This window comes from Gossypium hirsutum, chromosome D02 (assembly GCF_007990345.1).
Source record: "Gossypium hirsutum isolate 1008001.06 chromosome D02, Gossypium_hirsutum_v2.1, whole genome shotgun sequence".
NCBI classification, from domain to species: Eukaryota; Viridiplantae; Streptophyta; class Magnoliopsida; order Malvales; family Malvaceae; genus Gossypium; species Gossypium hirsutum.
Genome location: NC_053438.1, coordinates 65,367,963 through 65,384,521, shown reverse-complemented (window position 1 = coordinate 65,384,521; position 16,559 = coordinate 65,367,963). Strand labels below are relative to the sequence as shown.

The 16,559-nt window shown below is 31.2% G+C and overlaps 1 protein-coding gene across 1 annotated transcript; it reads left to right on the top strand.

The window, feature by feature from the left end:
- The first annotated feature begins 15,782 nt into the window (after nucleotides 1-15,782).
- LOC107909289 (uncharacterized) lies at nucleotides 15,783-16,478 on the top strand. The gene has a single exon (XM_016836763.2). It carries the CDS (start codon nucleotides 15,783-15,785, stop codon nucleotides 16,476-16,478), a length of 696 nt encoding a protein of 231 aa, XP_016692252.1.
- Nucleotides 16,479-16,559: the final 81 nt, after the last annotated feature.

Here is a 16,559-nt window from a genome sequence, read left to right as displayed (position 1 = left end):
AATTTTATCCAAGTGATAACTTTATTTTAAAAATAGCACTACTTTTTTTAAATAATAATTCTAAATTAAATTATAATCATTTTTAAAGTTAATTTAGTAATATGATAGAAAATGAAGGATATTCTCCTTAAATCAAAAGTTTTTCCAAACTCATACTTTTATATATATTATAGAAATATAATTTTACGTGTTTAATATTTTAATTTTTTTAAAAATATTGTATTTTTATTTCATTAATAATCAATAAGTAGAACATAATAATTTATAATTTATATGTAGCAAACAAAATTTTAAAAAACTTTTTTTCCTTAACTTTTACTTCAATTATAATTATTTCAACTAAACCTTTTAAGTAATAATTGTAAATTAAATTATAATTATTTTTAATGTAATTATTGCAATTTTTATTAAATTCTAATAATTTTTAATTGAATAGTTATCACATTAAATATTATAATTATTTTTAAATGTTAATTATTGCAATTTAAGTTTTTTTTAATGCAGTATAAGTTTTTTTCCTTATGAAAAACATCTTTGAATTTTGTCACTTGAATTTTAATTTCCTAAAATAATTTAAATCAATAAAAATTTATCAAACATAAAATCAAAATTTGAGCTTTCTCGTGGTGAGAACCATATTTATCTTGAAATGTTGAAAAAAAACCTTGGGATGTTTGCAATATTAAAATTAAGAAAAAATAAAATATTAAATAGAAATCATAAAAGAAAACTTATATTACCTCATCATCCGGTGTTATTGTTATTTGTCGATATTGTATTTTCGAAAAACTATTGCTTAAAAACTTAATTCTAGCTTATTAAATGTGATTGGATTAATTATGCCTAAGTACTATTTGATACTATCTATAGAGCTAATTTTAAATTTTAATTAAATTTTAATTTTAATATTTGTCTATATTAAGTTTAAAATTCTATTCAAATTAAAACTCAAAGAGCTAACATATTGCTTTATAATTATTAAATTTAAAATGAATTATAAAACAAATATGAATTACGTAAAAAAAACCTCAAGTTTTGTTTTTACTAATTTATTTTATGTTAATGTGGTTATTTATAATTAAAAAATGATGTGATTAAATTGCGGCAAAATAAGGCCTATAGGTTATTTTTTTTAATTAATTAGGCTTGTAGACTGATTTTAAAATTAATTAAGGAAATAAATCGATTTAAATAGAAAACACGTCTAGCTGGGTGAGCTTTCTGCACAGGTGTCAGGAAAGCGCCCTGAAGATCGAAGGTGGTCGGATATCGATGAACTGGTTGAAGAATAATTTCAATGAGCTCCATGAAGACCTTGAAGATCGAACAGAGGAGGTCATAAAACAATACGTTCAAGCATACATCATGAGGTTAACCAATGGCATTTTAATGTCAGAAAAATCTCGAAATAATGCGCATGTAAGGTGGCTACTACATCTAATGGACTTTAATGAATGCGGGAAACTAAGTTAGCAATCTGTCATATTTTCCACATTATATCGAGAGATGTGTCGGGCCACGATACCGAGTGCAGCGTCGATCGGTGGTTGTCTGCTCTAGCTGCAATCGTGGGCCTGGTGGCGTGTAACACCGTATACCCCGCTTGGTCGCCAAGCCCGAATATTAGGATGCCACACCACCGTCTCATGTCATACTCATAGTAAATTGTCACATTGTTAAGAAACCGTCCTCTTTATCAGTGATCTTATAAATTTTTAGTCAGTATATCAATCATCATTAGAACATGCCAAACATACTTTAAATAAACTTATAGTAATAATTGAACATGCATTAGGATTGCTTAGCAAAATTTCCAAGACAATCACATAGGTATCAATACTAGAACAAGGGTATCGATATTTTCCTGGTATGGTATCGATACTATTTGTAAAATCGATACTAAATCAATATTTTGTTTCTCATCTAAAATCAAAGTCTAAAAAAATATCGGTACCTTTGCAAAAATATCGATAAAATTACCCCAAATATTGATACTCGTGATATGGTATCGATACCAATTTACGATTCTGACTTCCTGCACATTTCAAATCATAGATGTACCGTTTTTACAACACAAATACCGATACATCTGCTTTAGACCAGAAAAATACAACATACATAAGCATATAAGTCATTCCAACATGTATCGACTTATCATGCTATCATATCATCATCAAATAAACGTTAAAACGGCTATAGTAATAGTCTCAAGCATTGAAAGTAAATCCGAGCAATAATCAATGTAATACGAAATAAATCTCATAGACTTAGGAACAAATAGTCTATAGAAGCATCTAAAATGTCATGGTACATATCAATAAAAGTCTACCACATTTCCTTATTCCCAAAACATAAACAAATAACAATAACACCTACAAAAGCACAGAAAGGGACTTGTTTGGTACAACCTCCTGGAACTACATTGCTTACACCGGCACTTAACTACTCTACAAGGGTTTAAAATGAGTGGGTAAGCTTAACAAGCTCAGTGAATGCCTAGAACAACTACCACGCAAACAATACACCAAGCTATAACGAATTAACCATATAACACAATCTCAACAGTTCCAACTCTAACGTCATATTATACTTACTTGTGCATTATTTAGTAGTTCATTTACATGGTAATCATATTCACTTTTAAACGTATATCACATTACACATATAATCACATAACATTTAAGCATATATCACAGTACACATATAATCATGTAACATTTAAGCATATATCACAATACACATACAATCACATAACATTTAAGCATATATCACAATACATATTTAATCACATAACATTCAAGAATATATCACAATACTCAAAACATGTTTATAGATAAATTGGCACTTGAGTTATGAAACATAAAAATGAGCTCTACCATCACTCATTGGATACACAGATCTTCAATACACCAGATAGACTCATAGAGTCAAACATGTCCCAAAAGTGAAGTATAAAGCTAACACTCTCATTATTTCTCCTCACATGTTCCATTGAATGGAGCTTAGCTCACATTCCCTTATCCCTTCAACATGTCCCAATGCCTATATCCAACGGTTTCAAGATAACAAAGCCAAAATATCTTAAATCAAACAAATATCACTTACCGATTATCCGTACACTATCACTGCATATTTGCATTTTTAGCAAAACATTGTCACTAGGATTTAACATATATATAACATGTACACACTTGCACTATCACAACAATTATCATAACCACATATCACATGTTATAGCATCTCATCCCAATTCACATATTCACAAACACTTAAGCACATAGTGTTCACAAGATAACATAGGTATGAGAAAGCTTACACTCGAAATTTAGAGTAGGGGTTTAAGCTGCTACTAAATTCCCAAATAACACATTGAATTATGTCCATAAGCAATTATTCCAAACATTCATCAATTACGCTTTCTCTGTAATACCCCGAAAATTACTACGGTAAGAAAGTAAGATAGTATCCTTGATATAGTAAAATAAGGAAATAAAGTGACAAAAAGGGAAATTTTGAGTTATATCAACATTGGGAAGTATATTATGGCATATTAATTCAAGAAAGGATTAAATCGAAAAAGAGAGAGAAGTTTTGCTGCCCAAGAGTAAATACTTAAAATTTAAAGGGTTAAAGTGTAAATATGAAAAAAATTGAAGGACCAATAGTGCAAATATTTTAAGGGCGGAATGATCTAGAAACTAAGAAAAATGGATGAATTAGGACCAATTTGAATAGGTGAAGAATTATAAGGGACTAAATCGTAATTTTACCAAATTAAGTGATGACTCAAGGATGGAATTTTAAAAGATCATAAAGGGCAAAATGGTCAATTAGAAAGAGAGATAACTCTAGAAGGCAATGATGATATTAGAGATATTTTGATGATATTTTATAATTATTTAATCAAATAAATATTATTTTATTAATATTTTAATGAGATATTTTATTTTTTTATTTAGTATAAAAGGAAAGAAAAATGAAGAATTTTCATTATCTTTCCATGCACCCATGTGAGAAGAGAAGAGAAGAGAAGAAAGAAATTTTCCTTTCTTCACAATTTGGTCCTTTTACTAAAAATTCATCATTTTCACTTAGAAATCAAAAGAATTTCCATAGCTACCAAGAGAGAAAAATAATAAGGAGACAATGGGGAGCTAGAATATCAAGTTAGATTCAAGAAATAGAAGCTGGAGGAGAGAGAAAATCAAGTTAAAGATTGAAATCAATAAGGCAAGGTAAGAACACCAAGATTTTAATATATTTTTTAGTTTGATATTATTGAAAAAGTACGAAAATGATGTTAAAGTAGAGTTTTATTATATAAGGTTCTATGTTATTGATATTCTAGTGAATGGAAATAAGAGGAAGTGATGGGAAATATTGTAGAGAAAGGAAAGGAGGGTGTCATAAATTTGGTTATCAACATTTTACACTAAAATAGTTTTGGACAGCAGCAGTAGTCTGACTTTGAAAATTCACAAAAAATTGTAGAAATTGAATTAGAGGTTAATTAAAGTATTAAGTTAAAGCATATTGAGTCTAGTTTTACATAGAAAAAATAGTGTAAGCAAAATAATTTCATATTATGAGATATATTAATTTTTGTGAGACGGGGTTAGATTGATTTTGGGTTCCCCTTTTCTAACTTTGGAAAATCATGAAAATTGTAAAAAAAAAATAATTAGGGGTTTAAATTTATATGTTTAAATTCTTGATGATTCTACTTTCAAGAGAAACAAATAGAAACATCATCCAAACCCCGTACTAAGAGATAATTAATTTTAAGTAAGTAAAGGTCAAAGCTATCAAAAAGCAAAACAGAGATAAATTTGAAGATTTTACTGTACTTATTGGCTAAACTATAAATTCTGAAAATTTTATGGTGGAAAGATATTTGAGTCTAGTTTCAAAAACATCAAGCGAATCTTAATTTAGAATTCTGTAGCTCAAGATATAAATAATTTATTGACTATGACTCAAGTGGACAGCTTTGATATGAACATAAGTAAATAGTAGAATTATAGATAATATTACATATAAGCATGTTATGTACATTAAGGGTGTGGAATGGAGATGAGAAGGAGGAAAATATATGAATATTCAACTAGAATGGGTTTTCATTAAAATGGCTAATTTGCATATTTTAGGCTCAAAGGCTAAATTGAATAAAAGTAAAATTTTAAGGGTAATTTTATAAAAATGTCAAAAATAACCAAATTGCATGAAATGAATTGTTTTATTGTCTAAATTAATATATTGAAAGAAATTATTAATATCAAGTGGGTTTAGAGCTTTAGTTTTGTTGTATGATGATATTATAAAGTGATTTTGTTAAATATTGATGTTAAGATCAAATTGTGAAAATGGTTAAAATATTAGGGTTTGGTATTAAATTTCTATTTTATTAAGATTCTTTTATAGCCTAGGATATTTGGATAAATTATTAATTGAGGAAAATTAGTTGATTTGATAGATTAATTAGTTAAGGGACTAAATTGTAAAAGTTGTAAAAGTTGGGGTAATCATGTAAATTTGAAAAAAATTGAACGGTATAAATCGTGAATGAATTGGAACTGAAATATATGCTAATGAGTGAGTAATTTTATATATTAAATCAAGATTTCGTAGATACTCATTAAAAAAATATAGCGAAATAGTCCTTGAACTCCTGCAATTGTTACAATTCAATTCAGACAAGTTTGTATGGTTAAAATTTAATGTTTAATTATTAAATTTATGAATGGCATTATGTATTTATTCATATCTATTACTGAAAACAAAATTATTGTTAAATTATGAAATTGAATTAAATGTTCAAAACAAGTGGAACGTGGGATTGAGTACAATCGTTCTGTGGCAAAGGATGAATTGACGAATAAGACCATAACTGGGTTATGGCACTATGAACATAAGACCATGGTTAGACCAGGGCAGTGTTTATATGTAAGACCATAGCTGGGCTATGACATTCTGATGATAAGACCATAATTGGGTTATGGCACTATGAATGTAAGACCATGGTAGTGTTTATATGTAAAACCATAGCTGGGCTATGGCATTTTGATGATAATACCATGACTAAGTTATGGCACTACGAATGTAAAGGATGAATTGACGGTAAATTACTAAAGTAAACCGAGATTTAGCATTTGTTGCGAACTTTCATGTTTAGTTTCTGTTTAGCTCTTATGAGCTTCTGTTAAACCTTCGGGCTTCTGAAAACGATGTACTCATATCCGTAAGTCGTTTTTCGAATGGTAAAATAACAAGAGTTGTTTTTGGATGATATATGAATATGAAGAAACAGTAAGAGAATGATATGTGTCATGATATGTATATATATCTATATCTTGATATGTTGATACATGGAAATTATGTAAGTTGTGATGAGTAATAAACTCAAGTGTGATAAGTTGATAAAATAAGTTTATCAATGTTGAATTTATATGAAATATTTTCAAGTATGCTAACAAGTATTGTTGTTGACGCTTAGACAAGTGCCAAGTTACTAGTTAAATGGTAATATGTTTATTATATGATGTGTTGAAAGGGTAAGTGCTCAAATGAAAATATACTTGTGCTCATGAAAGAGTGGTAAGTTTTAAGTTATGCAATTTCTTATAAAATGAGTTATCCTGTGATTAATTTGAAAAAGGTCTATGTTTAAATGCACTAGCTTGTATCTATGGTTGAATGATATGCTTATAACTGGTGTGTTATGCATATGGAATGAGTGTGGAAAGTAAAGAAACGCAAATGAAAATAAAGAAATTTTGGAAGAGTTAAAGTTGTTTAAAATCCTACTATGCTAGGAATATTATGTATAAGTGATACTGTAGATTTATTCACTTAGTGAGTTGTTAAATATAACTTCATGAGTATTGTGGTAGCAATATTAGATTATTCTTGATAAGTATAAATTTCATATTTGAAAAGGAAGTATTATGATTAAAGTTTATACGAGCTTACTAAGCATTCATTGCTTATGTATTTGTTTTCTTCTACTTTTCAGATTATCAGAAGCTCGATTGGATTGGAAGCTTGTCGGAGATATATCACACTATTCATTGGTTCTATTGGTATTTTCGAATGTTTTGATTTTGGTTATAATGGCATGTATAGGTATTTTGTTTACTGATGGCTTATACGTAGTGTGTTGAGTTTAGCCATTTATTTTGGCTTGTTTTGAATGTCTAATTATGGCTTGTTGATATGTGTAATGTTGATTGTATATAGTGTAACACCCCAAACCCGGTGTAAACGTTATGACCGAATCTGGCGATGTCACATTGTAACACCCCTTACCCGTATTCGACGCCGGAATATGGTACGAGGCATTACTAGAAGACATACATTTGCATACGTATTAAACCGAGTTACAAAATTTCATTCGAATTAAAAATTTTAAATTATTAACGTGCTTTTATAATTCTTTACAACATATCCTCGAAATATTATATTCATAACAAATAGGGCCTACGAGACCTGATATTTACTCATGTAATTCAAAGCTTTATTTCCATTTCATTCATTTCACAATTTCTCATGTTCACAATTCAAATCAATTTCTCAATCCAATATATATATTTCAATCATCTAAGAATATAATTCAAGTTACACTAACTTACCAGGCTAAATTGCAGAAATACCAAAATTCAGGGACATTTTGGTAATTTTCTATTTTCCTCGAATTTCCACCCAATCTTGATATAAATTAATATTTCATTCAATTTATTAATTTAAATAATAAAACAATTAATTTCATGCAATTTGGTCACTTTTTGACATTTTTACAAATTTACCCTTAAAATATTACTTTTATTCAATTTAGTCCCTGAACCTAAAACATGCAAATTAGTCATTTTTAATGAAAACTCATGCTAGTTGAATAATCATATATTTTACTCCTCCTCCTCTCCATTCCACATCCTTAATGTATATAACATGCTTATATGTAACATTATCTATAATTTCATTATTTATTTATTTGTTCATTTAAAACTGTCCACTTGAGTCATTATCACAAAATTATTTATATCTTGAGCTATGTAACTCCGAATTGAGATCCGTTAATTTTCCTGAAACAAGACTCACATATATTCCTACTATAAAATTTTCATAATTTTTGGTTTAGCCAATAAGTACAGTTTATTCTTTAAAGTCATCCCTGTTCTGCTGTCTGACAGTTCCAACCTTTCTTCACTAAAAATTAATTATCTCCTCGTACAGGATTCAGATGATGTTCTTGTTTGTTTATCTTGAAAATAGACTCATTCAAGATTTTAAATATATAAATTTAAGCTTCTAATTATTTTTATTAAATTTTTGATGATTTTCCAAAGTCAAAATAGGGGAACCCGAATTCATTCTGACCTTGTCTCACAAAATTTATTATAACTCATGATTTACAATTCCATTACTTACAAAGTTTCTTCTATGAGAAACTATACTTAATAATATTTAATTCCATATTTATTTCATCCTCTAATTAGATTCCCATAATTTATGGTGATTTTTCAAAGTTAACCTACTATTGCTGTCCAAAACTGTTTTAGTGCAAGATGTTTATTACCATGTTTATAACACCCTTATTTTCTTTCTTTACATTATTTCTCATCACTTTCTCTTATTTTCTCTTCACTAACATATCAAGAACATGGGACCATATATACGAAAACTTTACATTAACATCATTTCCATACTTTTTTGATAATAGCAAATTTAAAAATATATTAAAATCTTGATGTTCTTACCTTGTCATATTGATTTCAATCTTTAACTTGATTTTCTCTCTCCTCCAGCTTCTATTTCTTGAATCTAACTTGATATTCTAGCTCCCCATAGTCTCCTTGTTATCTTTCTCTCTTGATGGATATGAAAATTCTTTTGATTTCTAGATGAAAATGGTAAATTTTTTGTCAAAGGACCAAATTGTAAAGAAAATAAAGTTTCTTTCTTTCTCTCTTCTTCTCACATTGGTGCATGGGAAAAAATGGTGGGATGGTGGCTTTTCATCTTTCTTTCCACATATATATACTAAATAATAAAATAATAAAATGATAAAATATTATTTAAAAATCAAATTAAAATATTAATAAACTAATATTTAATTAATTAATTAATCTAAAATATCTCCAACATAATCATTACCTTCTAGATTTCTCTCCCTTCTAATTGACCATTTTGCCCTTCAAATCTTTAAAAAATTCATCATTGAGTCATCACTTAATTTGGTAAAATTGCAATTTAGTCCCTCAAAATTCTTCACCTTTTCAATTTGGTCCTAATTCATCCATTTTCCTTAGTTTCTAGATTATTTCACCCTTAAAATATTTGCATCATTGGTCCTTCAAAATTTTCATATTTACACTTTTGCCCCTCAAAATTTGATTATTTACTCTTAATCAACAAAACTTTTCTCACTTTTGTGATTTAATCCTTTCTTGAATGATTATATCATAATATACTTCCCAATGTTGCCATAACTCAAAATTTCCCTTTTTGTCACTTTATTTCCTTATTTTACTATCAAGTATACCTACTTTCTTACTGTAGTAATTTTCGGGGTATTACAATAGTAATTTCCGGGATATTACAGATAGACACAAAATTGGGTGAGAAATATGGCTTGTAAAATGACTTATTTTCATCCGCACGAGTAGAGACACAGGTGTGTGTCTCAATCGTGTGTGACACATGGCCAGGTGACACAACCGTGTGTCCCTTGTATATTAAATTTGCTCAAAACAGAATGCTCACATGGCCTAGCACACGGGCGTGTGACTTGACCGTGTGACCTAAGTCAGTATACTCATACGGGCACGGACACGGGTTAAAAGACTGCCGTGTGTCCCTATTTCGAATACCCACACGGCTTGAGACACGGGCGTGCCTCTAAACCGTGTGAGTCACGCGGCATGGCCACACGGCCATGTGACCTCTACAGTGTTGGAAACTTTAAATATTTTCGAAATTTTTTTTGAGTTTTCAACTTAGTCCTTATGTGTTTCTAATGCATAAATTTGGGCATCAAGGGCTCGTTTAAGGGACAATATGTATGATTTTGATTGGTTTCAAATATGAATGCTAGATGAAATGAAATGTCTGATAATTAATTTGTAAACTCCGGTAATACTCCGTAATCCTATTCTGGCGACGAATTCAGGTTAGGGGCGTTACATTCTCCAAAAAGTCGAAAGCTTAAACTAGCTTTTCTTAACTCGTAGATGGCCCTAGCGAATCCGGAGCTTCAACACAACAATCACACAACAATACAATTCAACCATCAGCTAGGAACTCACTTCAAGCAACCAAAAACATAAGCCTAAGCTATGTTCTCATGTAATCGAAACATTTAACATTGCAAACTTTAAATTCGAATATCTCGGTCTATACTTAATCTTTTCACCTAAAATTAACTTCGTTCATCTTATAATTCACCTACGACTAATTCCCAACCTTTAAACTATACTAAACTACTAAGTTCATAGTATCAACTTTTTCGACATGTTTTATGGTTATTTTCTGAAATTTCATTAAAACTCAAAAAATATTTATCGAAACTTCAAAGTAAGTTTAGAAACCTCTTAATCATGTCAAAACTAATTGAAAACACTTTGAAACCACGTTTTTATGCAAAATCTCGAAATCCACTATTAACGATCAAATTTGTGACTTTTATTTAAAACATACGATTTAATGGCTAAAAATTCCGTTTAAAAGACTAGATAATATTTAAAACTAATTATGAATTGAATCGTTACCTTAGTTGACAAAAATCTGAACATTTGATCGAAAACCCGAAAAACTCACAATCTTGAAAATGGAGGAATCTATGGTATTTTGGGCGTTTTTCTTGGATTTTATGGAGGTTTAATGTTGGGAAAGTGAAAGAAATCAAGAGTATGGAGTTCGGGAATCAAAATCGATTGTAAAGTGCTTAGAGAAGAAAGGGATGGAAACAACAATAAAAGGGGAAGAAGACTAACGTGGAACTTACATGTGGGGGATGATACTAGGGTGATTTTTAAAATTTGGTTTAATTGACTCTTAAAAACTCACAATTTTGACTCTTTTACAAATCAATCCAATTTTCAAAATTGAAGGTCTTTAAAACTCATTTTCAGAAATTGATTTAATTTTCTAAAAATCATAGTTAAAAACATTATCGATAAACCATGTCGCAAAATTTCGAACACTCTAAGAATAAAATCCCTAAAATACTCCTAAAACTCCTAGGTCATATTTTAGGGTGTTACATGGTAACTATCGTTTCTACGTCCTAATGTGATCGACCTATATATGTTCCTGTTGGTGACGAAGTAAACATAATTTATTAACAAATACATAATTTGTACAATAATTATTTTTATACGTTTCGACTAACATATCGCTTGTATAGGTGGAACTATGCGCCGAGTTACATAGGACTACCAGATGAGTTAGAAGATATTAGGTTGTTAAGATAAACACTCAAAAGCTGAGGTTAGTTACTTATTCTTTCGAACCTATATTAATTACGTAATGATTTGTAAAAAAAAATCATACATAACGATATTTACAATTTTGCTTTTCAATTTGAATGGATGTCGTACGCTGACATCGATGTCATATCTTACATCCGCCGAAAGTGTTGGAAAATCGGCAAATATGGGACGCTAAGGTGCTGTTGATAGTTTACGCAATAGTGGAAATGCACAAATCAGACCAATTGTTGTGGCAATTCGGGTGGAGGCAACGAATTTTGCTGTCACCGGGAGACCTAAAAGAGCTGCACAAAGTGGACATGCGGGGGAAAGACAACAACAACTGGGCGGTGCGGCACAGGGAGCACATCGAAGCGTGGGATCGTAGGATACAATCCTTGCCCGTTTACCTGTCATTTTTCTCCGTGGACATGGCGGTAGCTGATGATTACTTGACATGGCTCAGAGCCATCGGCAAGCTGTATCTGCTACCACTAGATGCGAGGAGTCAAAAAATTAGGCCAAAAAGGCAACATCGACTGCCACAGCAGCGTAGGAGGGGACGTGGTCACACAACGAGTTCATCATCCGCTCTGACAGAAGATGCACCACTTGTGACTATGCAATATTTGTTGGAAAATATGAGTTTCGAAAAAGTTGCGAAAAATAAATTTAGAAAAAAATAGAGTTTTTAAAAAATTTTCCAAAACAAGATCTTAGTTATGATATCTAAAGTGATAGACACTTAATCAAAATTGTACATTTTTTATTCATCTAGGATGAGCGCTTCAACCGAGTAGTTTTTTCTACTATCCTCAAGCTCACATTTGCCGAGTGTGGGCTCGCTTCGAATAAAAAAAATTTCACAAAAATTATCAGTTGGGTAATTTTGTAATTTTTCTAAAATTTTGGGTCAAGTTATAAATAAAAAAATATCTCTAGAAGTTTTCTAAAATAATTTCTTCAGAAAATTTTCTCTCTACACTTTTCTCTTAAATTCAAGTGTGTGTCAAATACTGACTCAAGACTCTTTTTATACAAGGAGAATTTAGAGAGTTCAATTATGATTGAACTTAATCACTTTAATATTAAATTAATATAATATTTATCTTGATATTAGATTAAAATTAATATTAAATCTTATTAAAATAATAGACTGTAACATTAAATTAAATTTAACATTAAGATAATCAATTTAATATTAAATTAATAAAATACTATTAAGATAAGTATCAAATTTAATTTAATATTAAACTATTAAAATAATATTATTTTTAGAATAGTTAATCTGAAATCAAATTCTCCGGTAGAGTCTCAGTAGAAATGTAACTCTTCCATTACTCAACCATCAAAGACCAACTACCGTAGGCCATCGGAATGCCACCGTCAACACCACCATGTTCGGTGATGCAGGTGCGACACCCTTACAACACCTCAAGCCGGTTCGATCCAGGTCAGTGACAACCTGATCGGTCCGGTCTAGCCACCGGTTGGACCGTCAGTTCGATTTCACATATCGAGCCCGGTTCGACCAATTTTTGGAACTTGGTCTCAATTTTAGGTTCTCGGACCCAATTTACGATCTCAGGTCCAATTTTCAAGTTCAGTTACCCATTGGGCGAATTGTTTGACTTGAAAATTAGTTTCCAAAAATATCATAGTAATTTTAATTTATTTGATTAATTTAATTTTACTTGATCAAAATTAATTTTTCCAAAAACCACTTAGATTTTTCAAATTAAATTTTCAAGAAAATTCTTTAATCAAATTCTCTAGTTAAACAATTTTCACGATTTCCACATCAAATAAATCAACTCAATCAAATTATTTCCAAAGTCGTAGAATTTTCTTCGGATTCAAATGCAGTCCAATCGAGCTTTTATTGAGCTAGCGGAGGGACTAATAGGACATATACAATTAAGCTTTAGTGATTGCAATTATGTCCAGAAGCATCGTTCCGATAATTTGTAATTTCTTAATTATGGATTCAATCCACAAGAACTATCATGATTAAAAACTCATTGTATATTGTTTACGAAAACAATTCATCCAACTTTTTTGTCCAGTAACCTCGTCATGTGTGTGTTACCCTCATATGATATCATTGATTCTTTTGAGTTAAATTCGTTCACTTAATACAATCTTATTTTATCTCATTGTCACCATTATGTCTTCTTAATGATTAATATGATAATTGTCAACAAATGACTGTGATAAATTGTTTGTTCGAGAACGAGCTACTCGTGGGCATGTTTCATATTTATCAATCCACACAATGCTAATGAAAGGATACCATTAACTCTTTAATTGAGCTATGAATTTCACTGTTGCTGGTAAAGTCATACCATACACAAGTCATGTACCCAACATACCGACTATGGGCTTGATCATCTTTAGAGCATAAGCCTCCACTTATATCAAAGCACATGAGTTACATACGCATGTCAGTGACTAACTCAGGATTTAGGTAAATCACACCATGAATGTCACAAGTGAATTAATTCACTAATAGATTTAGAATTAATTCATCTTGGGTCCAGTCCAACGTATCATTCTACCAATAAATACATCTATATCTCTATCCGTGGAGTCAATTGCTTCGATAGCCAAGACTAGCCATCTCCCCAATTGGAATTGTAGATGACATAATAATCATTCTTAGTATTTGAATCAAATGCTCACTTCGATTTTTTTACGGGATTATGGGCTTATTTAGATTATCTATTGAAGTAAGTTGTCTTTCTCGCAATGTAAACGTTCTTACAATGCCACTTATCTTCAGTTTGAACTTAGACAATCAATGAACTAATATTTGTTTGTCACAATTTCGCCATGTATGCAAAATATGAAAGACAAAAAAATACAAACGACATAATAGTGAAATGTGAAATTAACTTTATTTATTTATTAATCATTCAAATAGATAGAAGGCAATTACATGTTTACTATAATATGGACACATTTCCCAACAACATATTTAGGCGATGATGACGAGGAGGAGGAAGTCTACAGGCTCGCATCTCCAAATGCACCTCCGGTTGAACCTCCATTTGTACTGCCGGTTGTACTAAAAAATCCTCCATACAATCGTCGTCTACCGCCTTGTGGCACACATTCTCCCCGACAACACGATTGAGTTTGTTTTTTTTTTACAATTATTGTGATGTAAATATTGATATATCATAAATAAATAAAAAACCGAGGTTATTCATTCAAACAAACCATTTGTTTTTATTACTATCTATTATGAGTTATACATTAGTTAACAATAAATAAAAAAAATGTCATATTTTGTTATCGACATTATTTTGAATATGAAATTTGATTTAGATTTAGCCATTTGAATAAGAAAAAAAAAGATAAACATGAAAAATGTAGAATAAAAAGAAGTAGGTAGACCGTACATCCGAAAGCCATGACATTTCACAACTAAATAAATTGTATATCCTTATAACCAATCAATATGCAATGAATACATAGTTGGAGCTACAAACCCATGTTGATGACTAGATCTCACTTAGTCGCCAAAGGATATTTTTGGTAGTAATTGGATCCCACATGTTGTATGTAGTACCGATGATGAGTGCAGTCCCAGAAGGATCCTTGATGATCAATTGCCGAAAGTATTTCAGGTCCCCTATCTGATATGACACATATGTCGGGTTGTGGACAAAGGAGGTGTCACAACTGGCTCAGGAAGAAATCCCAATCATCTGTCGTTTCTCCGAGAGTTATTGCGAACGCTATAGGCAGAATTTTTCGATATGACACTTGTCTTACCACTATATCCAAAACTTGCTAGTTAATTTTGTAATTTTTGTTTATATAATTTTCAATTATATTAGAATAAAAATTATTTAAGGTTAGTATTTGAAAAATTAACAATACACTTTTTTTTAACTCAAAAAATTAAAATTAAAAATGTCACAAGCCTCATTTATTTTATATATTTAATTTTCACCATATTCTACATCTATTTGTCATTAAATAAACTCTGCTTGTGGATAATGTATCAAGTATTTTTCCAATGATTTATTTTTAATAATAATAATATCCATAACTAAACGTAAAAATCATGTTAGACCCGGATGAAACCAAATCCTAGTCATTTATGGGCTCGTATTTACTGAAAACACTCCATGCCAGCTCAGTATGGCGCTAAGTTTGGGCGCCAAACCAGACGTCTCCCGCTTAATTCCCCCGCCACCCTTCGACACCATTTAATAAAACCCCCACCCAAACCTTCTCTATTCATTCCCAGTTCTACATTTTCTTCCAATAATTTCACAAATCTTCCAAATTAAGTCTACTTCTAATATGGTGGTTCCTCTCGGCCCCGGCAAGTTCTACGGCAGCAGTCTTCCTCGGCCCCGTATCTACAACGAAACCAGGTTCAACTCCGAACGCGTAAATCCTCCGGTTCCAGTTCTTGATCCGCTGCTCTCTTGGGCCAATGAAGCGCACTGGTCCATGGGTGGTCTCAGTTTCAAGCGCCTCCGTCTCCAAGGCCGCATCGAAGGCAACGTCCAGAGACTGAAGGCCCAGCGCGACAAGTTCATTAATAACAAGGATCCTATCCCTAAGAAAAACAATAGCGATGCTTCTTTATCCCCTCCTCCTGCTCCTGTGGCCGTCAAGAGGAAGAGATTCTTGGACCTTAATGATGAGGACGAGGAGGACGTAGAGAGTGAAAATGAAGACAATGAGATTGTGATGAACAGAGAAGAGAAGAGGATACTGAGGAAAGGCGCAGTGAGGAAGCTGGGAGATGATTTCGAGAGAGTGGCTAAGGATAAGGATAGCGGCGTTGCGAGTGGAGGAAAGAGGGGTTTTAGTGATGGGATCGGCATTGACGTGATGAAGATTGTGGAAGAGGTTAATGTTGAGTCAGAGGAGATAAAGAAGAAGAAAAAGAGGATTGTAAAGGGTTTGAAGAAGGGTACAGATGAGGTGCAGAGTGGAACAGGGACAACGACAAGGGCCTCCCCTAGACTGGCAAAACGAGGTTGCTAGTTCTCTGTAGGATGGATGTAGGATTTTTAATGTTGTGTATTGTTCGAAATTTACAGTGAATACAGCTTAATGATGCTTTTG